This window comes from Leguminivora glycinivorella, chromosome 26 (genome assembly GCF_023078275.1).
Source record: "Leguminivora glycinivorella isolate SPB_JAAS2020 chromosome 26, LegGlyc_1.1, whole genome shotgun sequence".
NCBI classification, from domain to species: domain Eukaryota; kingdom Metazoa; phylum Arthropoda; class Insecta; order Lepidoptera; family Tortricidae; genus Leguminivora; species Leguminivora glycinivorella.
The window spans coordinates 9,534,691-9,552,854 of NC_062996.1; the positions used below are offsets into that span (position 1 = coordinate 9,534,691).

General features: G+C 38.5%; 2 protein-coding genes across 7 annotated transcripts in view; both read left to right on the plus strand.

Moving 5' to 3' along the window:
* Window positions 1–18,164, plus strand: part of LOC125239799 (trypsin-1-like) — a 45,683-nt gene that overhangs the window by 14,140 nt on the left and 13,379 nt on the right. The gene's annotated exons all lie outside the window — the stretch shown is intronic.
* On the plus strand, window positions 10,232–12,860 carry LOC125239800. 3 transcript variants are annotated; one of them, XR_007178561.1, is made up of 5 exons: window positions 10,232–10,484; window positions 10,629–10,707; window positions 11,011–11,631; window positions 11,798–11,911; window positions 12,211–12,860. XR_007178561.1 is itself a non-coding variant. In XM_048147496.1 (5 exons), the coding sequence occupies exons 1-5, from the start codon at window positions 10,387–10,389 to the stop codon at window positions 11,957–11,959; spliced, it is 573 nt and encodes a 190-aa protein (XP_048003453.1). In that variant the 5' UTR covers window positions 10,232–10,386; the 3' UTR covers window positions 11,960–12,860. The 3 variants fall into 3 exon arrangements, 1 of the variants encoding a protein (XP_048003453.1); XR_007178560.1 differs by having other exon boundaries at window positions 11,011–11,127; window positions 11,515–11,911; XM_048147496.1 differs by having other exon boundaries at window positions 11,011–11,127; window positions 11,515–11,631; window positions 11,798–12,860.

Genomic DNA, 18,164 nt, shown 5'->3' on the forward strand with positions numbered 1-18,164 from the left:
CGCTGGGTTTCGAAGCTCCGCGTCGGGCCTTTGGCCCGCCGCTTCGCTTATTTAGATACTTTTTGTTATTGTTTTCTTGGGAGCACAGTCTGCACGCAGCTCGGCCTGCGGCCTTCGCGTGCTTGGGAGCACTCTGCCCGCAGCTCGGCCTGCGGCCTTCGCGTACTTGGGAGCCTGTCAGACACGCTCCGGGCCTTCGGTCCTCCGCGTAGTTACTGTGGGGATTGTAGGATTTGTAGGGAAATTGGACCTCCGGCCCGCCGCGTCGCTTTTTAGACACTTTTTACTTATATTTTCTTGCTTGGGAGCACTGTCTGTACGCAGCTCGGAACTTGGACCGGAGCAATGACCGTTGGGCTGTGGAACGCTCCCTCAGGCTGGTAGGGAAATTTGACTTTGTCCCCTCTCGCCGCCGTTTTTGACTTTTCCAAAAAAATTTTTTTCTCATTTCTATTTTCGGCCCCCGTTCTTACCAAGTCCCAAATTGGAACGCGCTCGGACCGAAAATAAAAAAAAAAATTTCAAAGTCGGCCATTTTGAAATTTTGTAAATGCCATTCGATGGACCACAAATAACTGTATAACATTAGTTTAAGCACTATTAACCTTTCTCCTACCGTTACGGAGCTATGGGGATTTAAAAAAAAACTCCATACAAACTGGTAGGGAAATTTGACTTTGTCCCCTCTCGCCGCCGTTTTTGACTTTTCAAAAAATTTTTTTTCTCATTTTTATTTTTGGCCCCCGTTCTTACCACGTGCCAAATTTGAACGCGCTCGGACCGAAAATAAAAAAAAAAAATTTCAAAGTTGGCCATTTTGAAATTTTGTAAATGCCATTCAATGGACCTCAGAGAACTGTACAACATTAGTTTAAGCACTTTTAACCTTTTTCCTACCGTTACGGAGCTATGGGGATTAAAAAAAAAGACCTCCATACAAATTTCAATTGGCCTTCAAAGGGCGCCATTTTGAATTTTTCAAAATTTTCTTTTTGTATACTAATCTAAGGACGGCTGTCGACCCGTGTGCAAAATTTCAGCGCGCTCGGACCGTTTTGAAATTTTTCAAAAAAAAAAGTCGGCCATTTTGATTTTTTTTAAATGCCATGCGATGGACCTCGGGTGACGGTATAACATTTGTTCGAGCACTTTTCACTTCTTTGTACCGTTACGGAGCTATGGTAATTAAAAGAAAAACCTCAACTCAAATTTCAATTGGCCCTCAAAGGCCGCCATTTAGAATTTTTCAAAATTTTCTATTTGAATATAAATCTTGGGGCCACCTTCCACCCGTGTGCCAAATCTCAGCGCGCTAGGACCATTTTGAAATTTTTCAAAAAAAAAAGTCGGCCATTTTGAATTTTTTTTAATGCAACGTTTTTCTACTCGGATACCTGTATGACATTTGGTCGAGCACCCCCCGGCTATCTCTTACGGTTTAAAAGTTGCCATACAAAATAAAAGTGGCCAGTTTTCCCACATTTGTAGCATTTTTCAATTTTTTTCTATTTCATTCGAATCAAGGCCACTTGGAGATTCTATGACCAAAATTTGAGATCTCTACGACAAACTTGAAAAATCGTCAAAAAAAAAAGTCGGCCATTTTGAAAAAAAAATGGCGGCGTCAAAAACTGCCCAGGGTCCTCTATGACATTTGGTCGAACACTCCCCGGCTAACTCCAGCCGTTTGGCCAGGCCGTCCGACATTTTTTTACCCGGAACCGGTAGACCGACGGTCTGATCCATCCGGGGTCGCAGGACCAAACTCTATACGACCACACCAAACACTGCCACCTGCAAAAACTCCTTCTGCCCATTTTTTGAAAAATGTCAGTCGGGTTGTAGCTTTATATTATATAGACTAGTTTTTTAAAGGTGCGCGGGGCCCGAGGGCCCCGCGGTGTTCTTTTTTTGTTTTGCTTTTGTGCTTTGCTTATGCTTTTACTTTTTGTTTTTGGTTTTGAGCTATGCTTTTTTGTTTTTGTCCTTTGCTTGTTTGATTTATTGCTTTGCTTGTTTGCTTTTTTGCTTTAGCCTTTGCGTGCTTGGGAGCACTCTCTGCCCGCAGCTCGGCCTGCGGCCTTGCGTGCTTGGGAGCCTGTCAGACACGCTCCGGGCCTTCGGCCCTCCGCGTAGTTACTGTGGGTGTTGTAGGGAAGTTGGAGCTTAAACACGACCCAATAGTAAAAGTGTCTTGAGAAGCTCACGACGGGCCTGCGGCCTGCGGCCTCCGGCCCGTCGTTTCGCTTCTCTAAGACACTTTTACTATTGGGTCGTGTTTAAGCTCCAACTTCCCGGTCCGCCGGCGAGCCGATCAGGGACGCTCCGGGCCTTCGGCCCTACGCGGAGCTCGGCCTTCGGCCTTCGCTTGGTTTCGAAGCTCCGCGTCGGGCCTTCGGCCCGCCGCTTCGCTTATTTAGATACCTTTTCTTATTGTTTTGCTTGGGAGCACAGTCTGTACGCAGCTCGGCCTGCGGCCTTCGCGTGCTTGGGAGCACTCTGCCCGCAGCTCGGCCTGCGGCCTTCGCGTGCTTGGGAGCCTCTGAGACACGCTCCGGGCCTTCGGCCCTCCGCGTAGTTACTGTGGGGGTTGTAGGGAAGTTGGAGCTTAAACACGACCCAATAGTAAAAGTGTCTTGAGAAGCTCACGACGGGCCTACGGCCTGCGGCCTCCGGCCCGTCGTTTCGCTTCTCTAAGACACTTTTACTATTGGGTCGTGTTTAAGCTCCAACTTCCCGGTCCGCCAGAGAGCCGATCAGGGACGCTCCGGGCCTTCGGCCCTACGCGGAGCTCGGCCTTCGGCCTTCGCTGGGTTTCGAAGCTCCGCGTCGGGCCTTTGGCCCGCCGCTTCGCTTATTTAGATACTTTTTGTTATTGTTTTCTTGGGAGCACAGTCTGCACGCAGCTCGGCCTGCGGCCTTCGCGTGCTTGGGAGCACTCTGCCCGCAGCTCGGCCTGCGGCCTTCGCGTACTTGGGAGCCTGTCAGACACGCTCCGGGCCTCCTCCGGGCCCTCCGCGTAGTTACTGTGGGGATTGTAGGATTTGTAGGGAAGTTGGACCTCCGGCCTGCGGCCTCCGGCCCGCCGCGTCGCTTTTTAGACACTTTTACTTATATTTTCTTGCTTGGGAGCACTGTCTGTACGCAGCTCGGAACTTGGACCGGAGCAATGACCGTCGGGCTGTAGAACGCTTCCTCAGGCTGGTAGGGAAATTTGACTTTGTCCCCTCTCGCCGCCGTTTTTGACTTTTCCAAAAATTTTTTTCTCATTTCTATTTTTGGCCCCCGCTCTTACCACGTGCCAAATTTGAACGCGCTCGGACCGAAAAAAAAAAAATTTCAAAGTCGGCCATTTTGAAATTTTGTAAATGCCATTCGATGGACCTCAGATAACTGTACAACATTAGTTTAAGCATTATCAACCTTTTTTCTACCGTTACGGAGCTATGGGGATTTAAAAAAATCTCCATACAAACTGGTAGGGAAATTTGACTTTGTCCCCTCTCACCACCGTTTTTGACTTTTCCAAAATTTTTTTCTCATTTCTATTTTTGGCCCCCGTTCTTACCACGTGCCAAATTTGAACGCGCTCGGACCGAAAATAAAAAAAAAAAATTTCAAAGTCGGCCATTTTGAAATTTTGTAAATGCCATTCGATGGACCTCAGATAACTGTACAATATTAGTTCAAGCACTATTAACCTTTTCCCTACCGTTACGGAGCTATGGGGATTTAAAAAAAGGACCTCCATACAAATTTCAATTGGCCTTCAAAGGGCGCCATTTTGAATTTTTCAAAATTTTCTTTTTGTATACTAATCTTGGGGTGGCTGTCTACCCGTGTGCAAAATTTCAGCGCGCTCGGACCATTTTGAAATTTAAAAAAAAAAAAAGTCGGCCATTTTGATTTTTTTTTAATTCCATTCGATGGACCTCGGGTGACTGTATAACATTTGTTTAAGCATTTTTCACTTCTTTGTACCGTTACGGAGCTATGGTAATTAAAAGAAAAACCTCCATTCAAATTTCAATTGGCCCTCAAAGGCCGCCATTTTGAATTTTTCAAAATTTTCTTTTTGAATACTAATCTTAGCGCGACCGTCCACCCGTGTGCCAAATCTCAGCGCGCTAGGACCATTTTGAAAATTTTCAAAAAAAAAAGTCGGCCATTTTGATTTTTTTTTAATGCAACTTTTTTCTACTCGGATACCTGTATGACATTTGGTCGAGCACCCCCCGGCTATCTCTTACGGTTTAAAAGTTACCATACAAAATAAAAGTGGCCAGTTTTCCCACATTTGTAGCACTTTTCAATTTTTTTTTATTTCATTCGAATCAAGGCCACTTGGAGATTCTATGACCAAAATTTGAGCTCTCAACGACAAACTTGAAAAATCGTCAAAAAAAAAAGTCGGCCATTTTGAAAAAAAAATGGCGGCGTCAAAAACTGCCCAGGGTCCTCTATGACATTTGGTCGAACACTCCCCGGCTAACTCCAGCCGTTTGGCCAGGCCGTCCAACATTTTTTTACCCGGAACCGGTAGACCGACGGTCTGATCTATCCGGGGTCGCAGGACCAAACTCTATACGACCACACCAAACACTGCCACCTTCAAATCCCCCTTCTGCCCATTTTTGGAAAAATGTCAGTCGGGTTGTAGCTTTATATTATATAGATAATTAATATTTTTACTTTTGAAATAATCTCTTACCACCTTTGAAACGAATTCCGTACCTTTATCAGATTGGATATGACGAGGAACTGAGTTGGCTTCAGTAAATATGCTTTCAAAACAATGTTTAACTGTTGCTGAATCCTTCTTCTTCATGGCTCTTGCAAAAGCATATTTACTGAATACATCGATAACACAAAGAATATATTTGTAACCATCATTAAATTGACTATATGTACTCATGTCACTCAAATCAGCTTGCCAAAGTTCATTAAAGTTAGATAGAATGTATCTATTTCTAGTAAACCGCCTATGAACAGGTTTATGTAGTGTATACGTGTCTTGAGATTGTAACCATTTTTTTACATCTTCTTTATTCATTTGACCTTTCATTTCCTTTGTTAAATTATTTAAACTGCTATAACCAGCGGGATGAGAGATATCATAGTAGATTCTGTTAATATCTAATAAGGAGTCCATCTTTCCCAATTTATAGTTTTTGCAGATGATTTTTGTACTCGTGTAGTAAGAGGAGTAGATGTGTTGTTTTCTTTATCTAACGAGGCTCGTGTTCTTATAGAAGTAGAGGGGGTAAAGGGCTCAATCAAAGGAGTGTCATTAATAAATGCTAAATTTGTAGGATTACCTATGCATGACTTAGGAACTTTGATATCTTTTAAAAGTAAAGCAAACACTTCCCAACCAATTGGTTTAGGACGTTTAAGACATCTAACCGTGTCGCTCACCAAATCAGTAATATTGCTATTTTGAATAGTCTGGTTGTTTATAACAACTTCACCAGTCTGCTTCCACCAAATTTTAGGTTTACTTAAAACAATGTAATCTAATAGCGTTCTAGCTTTTTTTCATAAGATTTAGGTAATATCTCTATTATTTTTGATGGACTGATCGGCATTGATTCTTGATTTATTTCACCAGGTGTCGTGTTAAACAAAGATGGTGCAGCTATCTCAGTTACATCACCTTTCGCTGATTCCTTATATTCTGTCTCCTCCTTTTTGGGTATCTTTGAATTTATGATATCATTACTTTCTTTGTTGAATTGATCGAACCCCTCCATTACTATAGGTATCTTAAACGGTTTTCGATCTGTTTCAATAAAATGTAGAAACCGCTGCAATGCTTGAGAATAAAGCATCCATTTTTCACGATCGTTCATTTTACTTTTGAGAATTTTTTGCATCTCTTCATCTAGCCGAGATGAGGAATTTTCAGGAGGGTTCTCATTGCGTTTCAACTTTTCAATAAAGTCCGATTCAACTAATAACATTTTTTTCGTGTTTTCCATTTTGTTTATTTATGATAAAGAGTTAACTAAGGCACTTAGAACTGCTCCTAAAATAATAGGTAAAAAGGCACCTCCTTTTTGAATTATAACCGTTTTTCTTAATTTATGTTTACCTTTTGAAACTAATTTCCTTAATATGTCTTTGTACTTTTTTAACTTTGTTTTTCCTTTTTTCTAAAGGAATTTTCCCATTCAGAACGTTATAAATGCACTCGCATATAATGTTGATCTCTTCATCATCACAAGATTTAAGTAATGCAGTACGATATTTGGGTTTAAGCAAGTGCAATGCTTCTAATAAATGTTTATATGTGTTTACTCTTGCATGCATCATGTAGAACTGACTAAAATTTGTTGATTTTTATCATATTTAAATCCTTTTTTGGGTACATACACTGTGCAATGTCCATCAAATGGAAATATTTTTGTTTTAAAACGACATATGTCATTTGTATTTTGTTTCAGATCAATCATAAGGTAACCATGAGCATCCTTTGTAGCATCTTTGTAGGCTTCATCCACGAATTTTGAGTTTTCAGGACAAACTTGTCGTGACAGGTATCGTATTTGAGTTTTATCTCTAGGGTTCTTAAAAAATACAATGTAGCTTGTGTTCAGTGAAATATCACGTTGACCTCTTCCTTGATGAAATATGTTTTGTGTTATATAAAAAACACTTAAATTTCTATGATGACTTCCTTTAGTAAAAATATCAACAACTCGTCCATCTGATTCTCTCATTAAATCATCTATTATTAGAAGTTTAGGTTTTTTCCCATCGAAAGTTGAAAAATCTGGTATTCCTTGACTATAATTTACATTTTCTAGATTATAAAGAGGTTGCATTTCATCATAACACCAAATAATTTCATCAAATTCTATGTTACATATCTCTTTAGTATTATTCAAAAAATTTGTAACAAATTGAGTTTTGCCACACCCACTGGGACCTGCGACAATGGTAGTGAAAGGATGATAAAAATGAATCATCTTTGAATGCTGTAATATGTTTAACAGTGTTGATATGAATGCGGATAGACATTAAATGGTGCTATTCAATAAACATATTACTATTTAAACTAAAGTAGAGTAAAAAAAAAACTGATAAAAAATATGTATATTTATTCTGATATTAACACTTTTCTTTATAATATATTGTTACATTTTATATACCCAACCACCAATTTAAATTTAAACATAAAAAACAATAAATCTATGTTTACAATATTCTTATGCCAAAACACGAATAAATGTTAAATTAAACAATTAATTAAAATATAATTTACAATTAAATTTAAGTTAACTATTCAAATTTACATACAAAATATATATTACAAACAATAATTCGAATTTGAATGTTCTGTCATTTACATGACAAAATTTAAATTATTTTTTTATTTTACAATGTCCCCACGCAAGGGTGTCACAAGTGTTTTCTAATAAGTAACGTTTTGTATCATCATGAGATAATGATATTTTATTAATTTTTTGAGTGAATATTACATGTTTTATAGATTTAAATCTTAGCATTTGAGCACGTTGCACATTTTTGTTAAATAAACATGTTTTGAAATTTTAAGAGCGCTATGACAAAAAAGGCGATATATTGTAAAATACACAATATTCATCGATAAAATTGTACACTTTACCCCTACCAAAAGACAGTAAAAGTACTTGTTTCAGTTAGAACATCTTATTAACTGTCGGTTAATTAAAAAACATATGGAAGAAAAAGCTTATTCAATTAGTAATGATTTTTTTTCTGATGCTCGTTTAGGAAAAACCGCGTGAAGCACTGATTTCGGAGCTCTTATTGTGTACAATTTGATAAGCTCACTCTCATAAATGTGGTAAATTTAAGTTCCTAATATCTTGTACCTTAGGCCCATTAAACAATATTTATCATTTAATCCTTTTCAAATTGAGAAATTGAAAGTAAAACGAACTCAATTTTGTCTTGAGAATACATCGAAACAAGTGATCATTTCTCCGAAAATCTACATGTTATCGAAGTTATTTTAGTATATAAATAATCTGCACAATCTGCTTAAATTGCTGCTATCCATTAGTCGTTATAATATTTTATAATGATTTTTTGCCAATTTTTTGAAAACTAGCCCTCCCGTCGCTATATTACCGGTGACGAACGCCCGCGATTTCAGTGCCGCGTCGGAGCTCGTGAAGGTAAGACGTATGTCACTTTGCTCTCCGAGTTTTCATTGCAAACAACGAGAATATTTTATCGTTGTGTGGGTCGGACGCCTTGTTTATACACGGGCTAACCCCGCATTGTGTGTGTGTATACAGCGACCAAAAATTTGATCCTAGATCCGTAAGTATTTGCTTTTGTAATATTTTGTTATGTTTGAATGTTAAAGTATTAGAACATTTAGAACGTTGTGATGACAAATATGTTAAAATTACAATACGGTCTAAGACACAACAAGATGGTACTCGGGATCTGATGATGGAGACAGATGGTGGTCACCAGTACTAATGAACCGTATGACTAAACAACTTCGTGTTTAGACTCATTGGGTTCGTCTCAACAAGACCTTTGACAGGAGGTGGTACTCAGGGTCTGATGATGGAGCCAGATGGTGGTCACCAGTACCAATGAACCATATGACTAAACCGCTTCGTGTTTAGGCTCATTGGGTTCGTCTCAACAAGACCTTTGACAAGAGGTGGTACTCAGGGTCTGATGATGGAGCCAGATGGTGGTCACCAGTACCAATGAACCATATGACTAAACCGCTTCGTGTTTAGGCTCATTGGGTTCGTCTCAACAAGACCTTTGACAAGAGGTGGTACTCAGGGTCTGATGATGGAGCCAGATGGTGGTCACCAGTACCAATGAACCATATGACTAAACCGCTTCGTGTTTAGGCTCACTGGGTTCGTCTCAACAAGACCTTTGACAAGAGGTGGTACTCAGGGTCTGATGATGGAGCCAGATGGTGGTCACCAGTACCAATGAACCATATGACTAAACCGCTTCGTGTTTAGGCTCATTGGGTTCGTCTCAACAAGACCTTTGACAAGAGGTGGTACTCAGGGTCTGATGATGGAGCCAGATGGTGGTCACCAGTACCAATGAACCATATGACTAAACAACTTCGTGTTTAGGCTTATTGGGTTCGTCTCAACAAGACCTTTGACAAGAGGTGGTACTCAGGGTCTGATGATGGAGCCAGATGGTGGTCACCAGTACCAATGAACCATATGACTAAACCGCTTCGTGTTTAGGCTCATTGGGTTCGTCTCAACAAGACCTTTGACAAGAGGTGGTACTCAGGGTCTGATGATGGAGCCAGATGGTGGTCACCAGTACCAATGAACCATATGACTAAACCGCTTCGTGTTTAGGCTCATTGGGTTCGTCTCAACAATACCTTTGACAAGAGGTGGTACTCAGGGTCTGATGATGGAGCCAGGTGGTGGTCACCAGTACCAATGAACCATATGACTAAACAACTTCGTGTTTAGGCTCATTGGGTTCGTCTCAACAAGACCTTTGACAAGAGGTGGTACTCAGGGTCTGATGATGGAGCCAGATGGTGGTCACCAGTACCAATGAACCATATGACTAAACAACTTCGTGTTTAGGCTCATTGGGTTCGTCTCAACAAGACCTTTGACAAGAGGTGGTACTCAGGGTCTGATGATGGAGCCAGATGGTGGTCACCAGTACCAATGAACCATATGACTAAACCGCTTCGTGTTTAGGCTCATTGGGTTCGTCTCAACAAGACCTTTGACAAGAGGTGGTACTCAGGGTCTGATGATGGAGCCAGATGGTGGTCACCAGTACCAATGAACCATATGACTAAACAACTTCGTGTTTAGGCTCATTGGGTTCGTCTCAACAAGACCTTTGACAAGAGGTGGTACTCAGGGTCTGATGATGGAGCCAGATGGTGGTCACCAGTACCAATGAACCATATGACTAAACCGCTTCGTGTTTAGGCTCATTGGGTTCGTCTCAACAAGACCTTTGACAAGAGGTGATACTCAGGGTCTGATGATGGAGCCAGATGGTGTTCACCAGTACCAATGAACCATATGACTAAACAACTTCGTGTTTAGGCTCATTGGGTTCGTCTCAACAAGACCTTTGACAAGAGGTGGTACTCAGGGTCTGATGATGGAGCCAGATGGTGGTCACCAGTACCAATGAACCATATGACTAAACCACTTCGTGTTTAGGCTCATTAGGTTCGTCTCAACAAGACCTTTGACAAGAAGTGGTACTCAGGGTCTGATGATGGAGCCAGATGGTGGTCACCGGTACCAGTGATCCATGTAACTAAACCACTTCGTGTTTTTTAATGTTACACACATATGCGAGTTGTTTTTTTATGTCACTAATTATTTTTATTGCAGTGTTACACTATTGCGAGATATGGCCAAAGTAAAAAACAGGTACCCTTGTCTCAGGAAACGTAAGAGACGGAATGAGATAGCCGTTCAAAAAGCACGAGAAGCTCTTGCTGCTCGCAGGTATTCATGTATTAAAAAACAGTAGGTACATAAATCAAACAATTTCATGATTTGATTTGTTCATTAAATGGTATTGCCAAGGTAGCTTTTAGTTTAGTTAATGTCGAGCTAGTCATAACATAATCATCATTTTAATTTTTTCAGAAAAGAGCTATCGAAATTACTTAACAATGATGCTTCTACTTCAGGGACTAACATGGAAAAAATCGGTACATTTGATAAAGTAAGATCAAAAACATCAATTATTGATGTTTATTACTAATTTTAATTCGTTAGTGAATCGTTTTCCTTGTTTCGTTAAGCGCTAAGAAAATATTTTCACTTTTTCGCTGCACCGCTCTCAAGAATACTTATTCCAGAATTGTCTATTAGCTATTAACATTGTCAGAATACAATAGGTAACTGTTTTCCTCTTGGCCAGCTTTGCTACTTATTTTCCACGCGCCTTCTGTTATGTCATAGGACTTATTTATAGTCTTTATTTAAGTACTGCGTTATACTTTATGATTTGACCGTTATTTTTCAGGAAGTTAATAAAGAAAACACCTATTTTGACACCGGCAAGAATGATGGATTTGTTGAATCAAATGATGATTTTACGATACAAGTTGAAGGTTCTCCTGCTTCTTGTGACGAAAATAAGGTAAATCGTAATTTTTGACGCTGATTGTAATTTTTATCCGTAAGGTATTTTCCGCGTGCCTGCTGGTATGTTGTAATTGTAAGACTTATTTAAACCTTTACCAGGCCTACGTCACTCGCTCGCGGTCGCGCGTTAAGTACCTACACTTGAACAAGTAGTCAAGAGGCGCCACGCGCCCGCCTGTGTATATAGTCGCGTGGCATGTACCTACTATTCATCTGAGTTTTATTAGTATTAGTTAAATAAAGCGTAGGTATTTGTCGTTTTGCGGGCAAGTGAAGGATCTCTTACGTTAGTAACTTTTTAGTAATCTGTGCCTATACTTAAATACTGCGTCAACTGCGTTATTAATTGTTATTAACTTGTAACTTGACTATTATTTTTCAGGAAGCTAATAAAGAAAACATCTATTGTCAGATTGGCAGGAATGATGCATCTGTTGCAACCGATGAAGTTTTAACGATACAATTTGAAGGCTCTCCTGCTTCATGTGATGAAAATGAGGTGAATTGTTTTTTTCGACTAATTATAATTTTTATCCAAAATAGGCAGGTGTCCGGTGCTTTTCATCCCTTAGCTCAGTATAAACTCTTTACTAGTATTTTATACGTGCCTACTGCTACGTCATAAGATTTACTAAAATTCTGTGTTATAACTTATTCTTTTTCAGAAACTTAATAATGAAAACGCCTTTTGTGAGACCGGCATAAATATTGCATCTGATGAATCAAACGATGCGTATACAATACAGGTTGAAAATTCTGCTTCATGTGATGAAAATAAGGTTACATGTTATTTTTTTACAACATTAAAGTTAATATCAAATATCTGACGGCATATGTCCAAATAAATAACATTAGGATGTACTTAAGGTTGCGATTCACTTGTTCAGTCATTTATTTAACAAGAGTAAAATTAAGGCACTAGTTTCTCAGAGAAATTGATTGCATCGGATCTAACTAACTTTTCAATAAAGTTAGCGGAAATCATAAAAACAGGTTGTATGGTTTGCTCTAGAGCCTAAGTATGTCATTGTATAGCTTGGAGAGCGACACAAAATACTAGCAAGTTTTTTTTTTACAGATAAACCCTGAAATTCAAGGGAGGAGGATAATCGATTTTCGTTTCTTCATGGAGCAGTTATACACCATAGATGAGCATAGTGAAAGATTTGGCTGCAGATTCAGTCACATTAAAATATTAAAAGAAAAACAGGCTGGTTTCTCGTCAACGTTTCATGCAAAATGTGCTATGTGTGGATCAATGTTTGCTATTAAAACATCGGATGACAGAGATACAGTTAACGTTAATTCATCCGCAGTTTCTGGAACTATCATGACTGGTATTGGCCTCTCCAATCTTAACGAACTTGCTGCATCTGTAGATTTGCCGACTATACCTTTCCGTTTATACAGTAAATGTCATGACATAGTTGAAGATATGTGGAAAAATACTGCAGAAGAAACTATGCAAAGAGCTGGACAAGAAGAAGCTGAAGCTGCAAAATTGCGTAACGATATTAATTCAGCAGGTGTTCCCAAAATTGCAGTACAAGCCGATGCATGTTGGAGCAAACGGTCGTATAAATCAAACTATTCCGCATTATCTGGAGTTGCGGCTATCATTGGAGAACGATCAGGAAAGGTTCTTCATATAGGCGTTCGCAATAAATATTGCGTGGTCTGTGCTAGGGCAAAAAAAAAGGCGTTGTTCCCAGGGTACATAAATGCACAAAGAACCACTTTGGATCTTCCACAAGTATGGAACAGGCCATACTAGTCGAAGGTTTCAAACAATCAATAAAGAATAGGAACCTTATATATAAAACTCTGATAGCAGATGGGGATTCTAGCACATATAAAAATATTCTTGAGAGCAGACCGTATCCTGATGTTCCCATCCAAAAAATAGAATGTACTAACCATTTGCTGAGAAATTACAACGGAAAAAATTTAAAACTTTTGACAGACACCTCCATACCGCACTCTGAACGAAAGTTACTAAACGAAGATCGACAAAAAAGGTTGCGAAAAGCAATTCGTGCTGCCGTGAAGCACAGAAATGCGCAGGCCTCTACAGTCGACCAAAAAATACTAGATCTTCAGAAAGATATATTAAACAGCCCTCGACATATCTTCGGAGATCACAAAGAATGTGACAACTATTATTGTACTGACGAAAGAAAAAGGGAAAGAAATCTAATTCCTCAAATATCTACCCTATTTCTGAAACTCCAAAAAAATGCCGCACAACTTGCAAATAACTCACGAAGTTTATTACACTGTTCCACAAATAATCGAGCAGAGCAGTTCAATAGCATCGTAGCTAAACTAGTAGGAGGAAAACGCATCAACTTTTCGCTGAAGAACTCGTACGCGACACGATGTTATGCGGCTGTTGTAGCATTCAATACTGGGAAACCTCAGTATACATTTTATAAATCGGTGTGCAAAAAAAGTCCGAGTAAAACGCTAAAACGGCTAGAAGATGCAAGACATGCCAATAATATCCGTAGGTGTGGGAAGAAGGTTAATCGCGCTCGAAGGATCGTTAATTTCGGTCAAGAGGACTACGGCAAACAATGTCAGCGCCCTGATATGAGCCCAGAAGATTACGAACAAGGGAAAGCGTTATTCCTTAAGAATCTCAGTGACCAAGCAGCAAACCGGCATGATATAGAACGTGCGACAATATTACAGGCTGAAAGTGCTTTGTGGCTGGAGCTCCGTCGGTGCATTCTGACGGCATCTATATTTGCAAAGGTTTGCAAAAGAAGAGCCAATCAAAATTCAGCCCCATTGGTTAAAACTGTTCTTTATAGTTATAACTTAAATAACGTTGCCTCCATTAAGCACGGAAAGGACAATGAATCTACAGCACTGGAACAACTGAGCGCGCAGGAAAACATTTCTATAGAGAAATGTGGTTTATTCATTGATCCAGACCATTGTTATTTGGGAGCTTCACCTGACGGCTTGTTTAGCGATGGGCTTATTGAAGTCAAGTGTCCAATTTCTGCTTTTGGAATGGACTTTGACACAGCTGTCCGAACTAAAAAAGTCAGAGGGTTTAAATATAGTGCTTCTGCAGGCGTGACAATCAACCAAAATAATGACTGGTTCTACCAAATCCAGGGTCAGCTAAACATATCAAATAAAAATGTTTGCCTGCTTGCTATCTGGACTGGCTCAGATTACCCAGTGAAAGTAATAAAAATCAAAAAAGACGAACAATTTTGGGAGCGAAATATGTTGCCAAAACTCCAAGCTTTTTATGAAAAATGCGTGCTACCTGAAATCATTGATTCCAGAAAAGCTCGATCAATGCCCTTGCGCAATATTATTTTATAAACAAGCTTTGAAAAAATATAAATAATAAAGCAATAAATGTGTAGTTTTACAAAATATAAATCTGGTTTTTCTCTGTCTTGCTTCTTTCTGAATACCACTTATCCGTTATATCTTTGAGACGAACCTAACGAGCCTAAACACTAAGTGGTTTGTTACATGGTTCACTGATACCAGTGACCACCATCTGGCTCCATCATCAGACCCTGTCGACCCTGAGTACCACCTCTTATCAAAGGTCTTGTTAAAACGAACCCAATGAGCCTAAACACGAAGTAGTTTAGTTACATGGTTCATTGGTGACCACCATCTGGCTCCATCATCAGACCCTGAGTACCACCTCTTGTCAAAGGTCTTGTTGAGACGAACATCCAATGAGCCTAAACACGAAGCGGTTTAGTCATATGGTTCATTGGTACTGGTGACCACCATCTGGCTCCATCATCAGACCCTGAGTACCACCTCTTGTCAAAGGTCTTGTTGAGACGAACCCAATGAGCCTAAACACGAAGCGGTTTAGTCATATGATTCATTGGTACTGGTGACCACCATCTGGCTCCATCATCAGACCCTGAGTACCACCTCTTGTCAAAGGTCTTGTTGAGACGAACCCAATGAGCCTAAACACGAAGCGGTTTAGTCATATGGTTCATTGGTACTGGTGACCACCATCTGGCTCCATCATCAGACCCTGAGTACCACCTCTTGTCAAAGGTCTTGTTGAGACGAACCCAATGAGCCTAAACACGAAGTTGTTTAGTCATATGGTTCATTGGTACTGGTGACCACCATCTGGCTCCATCATCAGACCCTGAGTACCACCTCTTGTCAAAGGTCTTGTTGAGACGAACCCAATGAGCCTAAACACGAAGCGGTTTAGTCATATGGTTCATTGGTACTGGTGACCACCATCTGGCTCCATCATCAGACCCTGAGTACCACCTTGATGTAATTAGAATTGTATTTGACTTATTTTATCATCATGTATTATTAATATATACTTTGCTCTAATACTTATAATAATACTTATCATATAACAAAATCAATTACTTGGGATGGGATCTACTTAAATATGATCATAGTTTATAATTATTACTAATTTTTAAATAAATTTTAACATAATTAATATTATTTTGCGCTATATTCTAGTATTTTCGTGCAAAATAATGTTTATTAGAAATCAAAAGTTTGTATCGAGATAGTAGATTGTGGTTGTTATCAAAATTCCATAGGAAGGATCAAGATTGTTTTGTCCATTATTGTACTGCGAGCGAGTGGAAAGACGTGCTAGAAAGGGTCGGCATATTGGGCTCGCGCGGCGGGTAAAATACCTATTTTCGCCCGACGCCGAAATGTTATAACGCTCTTAACCACATAGACTGCTGAAATTTAAGAATGCGATGTATTTTACTTAATACCAAACCATTCTTCAAACACTGTTTTAGATTTCGATAATGAATTACATAATTAGTTTTTCTATTTAAATTAGGAATCAGTTTTTTTTCTTTACAATTACCCAAACAAACGTTTTCAGGACAGAATGGTAAATCTGAATGTGAGTCATGAATTTCGTTAGGGTATTCGAGGTCAACTTCTAATATGAAACCATGATCAGCGTCATCGGCTATATTGAAGTCTGTATCTACATGAACCCATTCAAATTTACCTGTAGGGAGACATTGAGACATAGCCCATCCGTAAAGGTTGTTTGCATCAAAATACATAAGATAGGACGATGGTATGTTTGAATCAAAATCACCCATAAATTTATTATTAGCTTTCGCATATCTGTTACTACATTGCGATATGCCACCTCGAATATTTTTTGCAATGAATGATATTTTATCTATATCAGTTAGGAGTTCTAATTTTATTTTTGTAGTAAATAACATTGCATCCCAACTTAATCCTGGAGCAGTATAATAATGAGCGGGATCTAAACCATACGTCTTAAGACAAAGGTTTCTAAAATTTTCAAATACGTCAGCCAGTAACAAAACATCTGTTTTTAGGTATAAATCGGAGTAATCGCCCATATTTTTGCAACGAAAATGGGACCAAACATCTTTTGCATGATTATAATCATCTTCTGAGATGTGACTATCAGTCAAAGAACTAAAAAAATTGTCTTTAGAGGGAAGATCAGTTAACTTTAAAGAATCGTATGATGTCATGTATTCATACGGATACACACCCTTTCGTAATAAGCGTTTAAAATCGTCCTCACAAGTGAAATTCAATTTTAATTCATGAAATTGTTTAGGAAACAAGTTTTTTGCTAGTTTATCAAGACTGCTGGGCATAAATTTAAGTGAATCTACAAACCTCAATTTGATTGTGCGATTATTTATTTGTAACTTCTTAGAAAATGAAATGTATTTTTCTTTGTTCTGTGGAATTAATTCAATGTCCCCTTCCACCAAACCAAGTCCATGTACTATGAAATGACTATCATAGTTACTCAAATTATGAAAAAATACAGGTATAAATTGAGGTGCTTTGTATTTTTCAGAACAAAATGTATGTGCTACGCCTTCGTAAAGACCAGTATGGAAATTGTAGGAAATGATAGAATCACTATTTAAATTTCTATCACAAATGTAACATGTCCTACTCTGAGCAATATGTTTATTATTTTCAATGGATAAAGGCAATGGAGTTTTTCCGAAAGTATTCCTCTTACAAATGCTTTTTAAATCTTTTTCTATGTACTTCATAAATACCTGGGTGCAATCTTTACCTTTGTATGTTCTATACACAGACAATTTATCATTATAAGAACACTTAATATAATATCCAAAACTATATACCTCATGTTTTTGAATATTTGTAGTAGAAGATGTTGTAGGGTTATTTGACTGTGTTGCTATTGGGTTTAAAAAGGCTTCAAAATCAGCATAAACAACAAAAGGCACCCTTAATTTACGTTCGTAATTATCGAAGGTAACTTCATTGGTGGGAACGTTTTCATTGAACCAGTTTTTCTTTTTATCTTGTTCTGAAGGTAAATGTGTGCAAACATGGAAACAATCGTTTTTTTGATGTTTCATTAAATTTTCGTGAGTTGTGAAGTTGGATAAGCATCCATCGCAAATATGAACAGCATGCTGTGTATTTGATAATTGCTTAGATACTAATCTAGATAAGTTTTTGATAAAGCAATAATGTCCGTTACTATTTTTGGATATATACAATAAGTTCAAATGGATATCTTTTCTACACTTTGTTAAATGCAATGGTCCTACTATATCATGTTTTTTATTTTGAGAATTGTATTCAATTCCAAAAACGTTTATGCTCATATCATTATTATTTTCAAATTTTGGAATATCCCCCAATTTTATTGGAAAAGTTAAATCTCTAAAATTCAATTTATTTTTATGAACAATATACGATTTAGTACAGTTTGAACGATGGTTTGTTGGGGGTATAATCCTGACAATACTGCCCATCTAAAACATTCTTGATCACTATTTTTTACATTAATAACTGCTTTTTTATTTTGAATATCTCGTGGTAACTCAATATAAGAAGAACCGCGCAACGGATTAAATTTGTTAACATTAACATCTAGATAGTTAAATTTTACTAAACCCCACCCACTGTCTTTTCTTTCAAAGTTAGATAATTTTGTTAATATATCCTTAACCACGGACTCGAAAATTTCATCCTTGTCGCTACTAGTATCAA

What these genes read in the sequence shown, in the direction of transcription:
- LOC125239800 (XM_048147496.1), top strand. Translation starts at nt 10,387, where the DNA reads ATGGCCAAAGTAAAAAACAGGTACCCTTGTCTCAGGAAACGTAAGAGA. An exon ending in GAAGCTCTTGCTGCTCGCAG is followed by an intron (nt 10,485 to 10,628) that starts GTATTCATGTAT and finishes TAATTTTTTCAG; the next exon opens with AAAAGAGCTATCGAAATTAC. An exon ending in AAATCGGTACATTTGATAAA is followed by an intron (nt 10,708 to 11,010) that starts GTAAGATCAAAA and finishes GTTATTTTTCAG; the next exon opens with GAAGTTAATAAAGAAAACAC.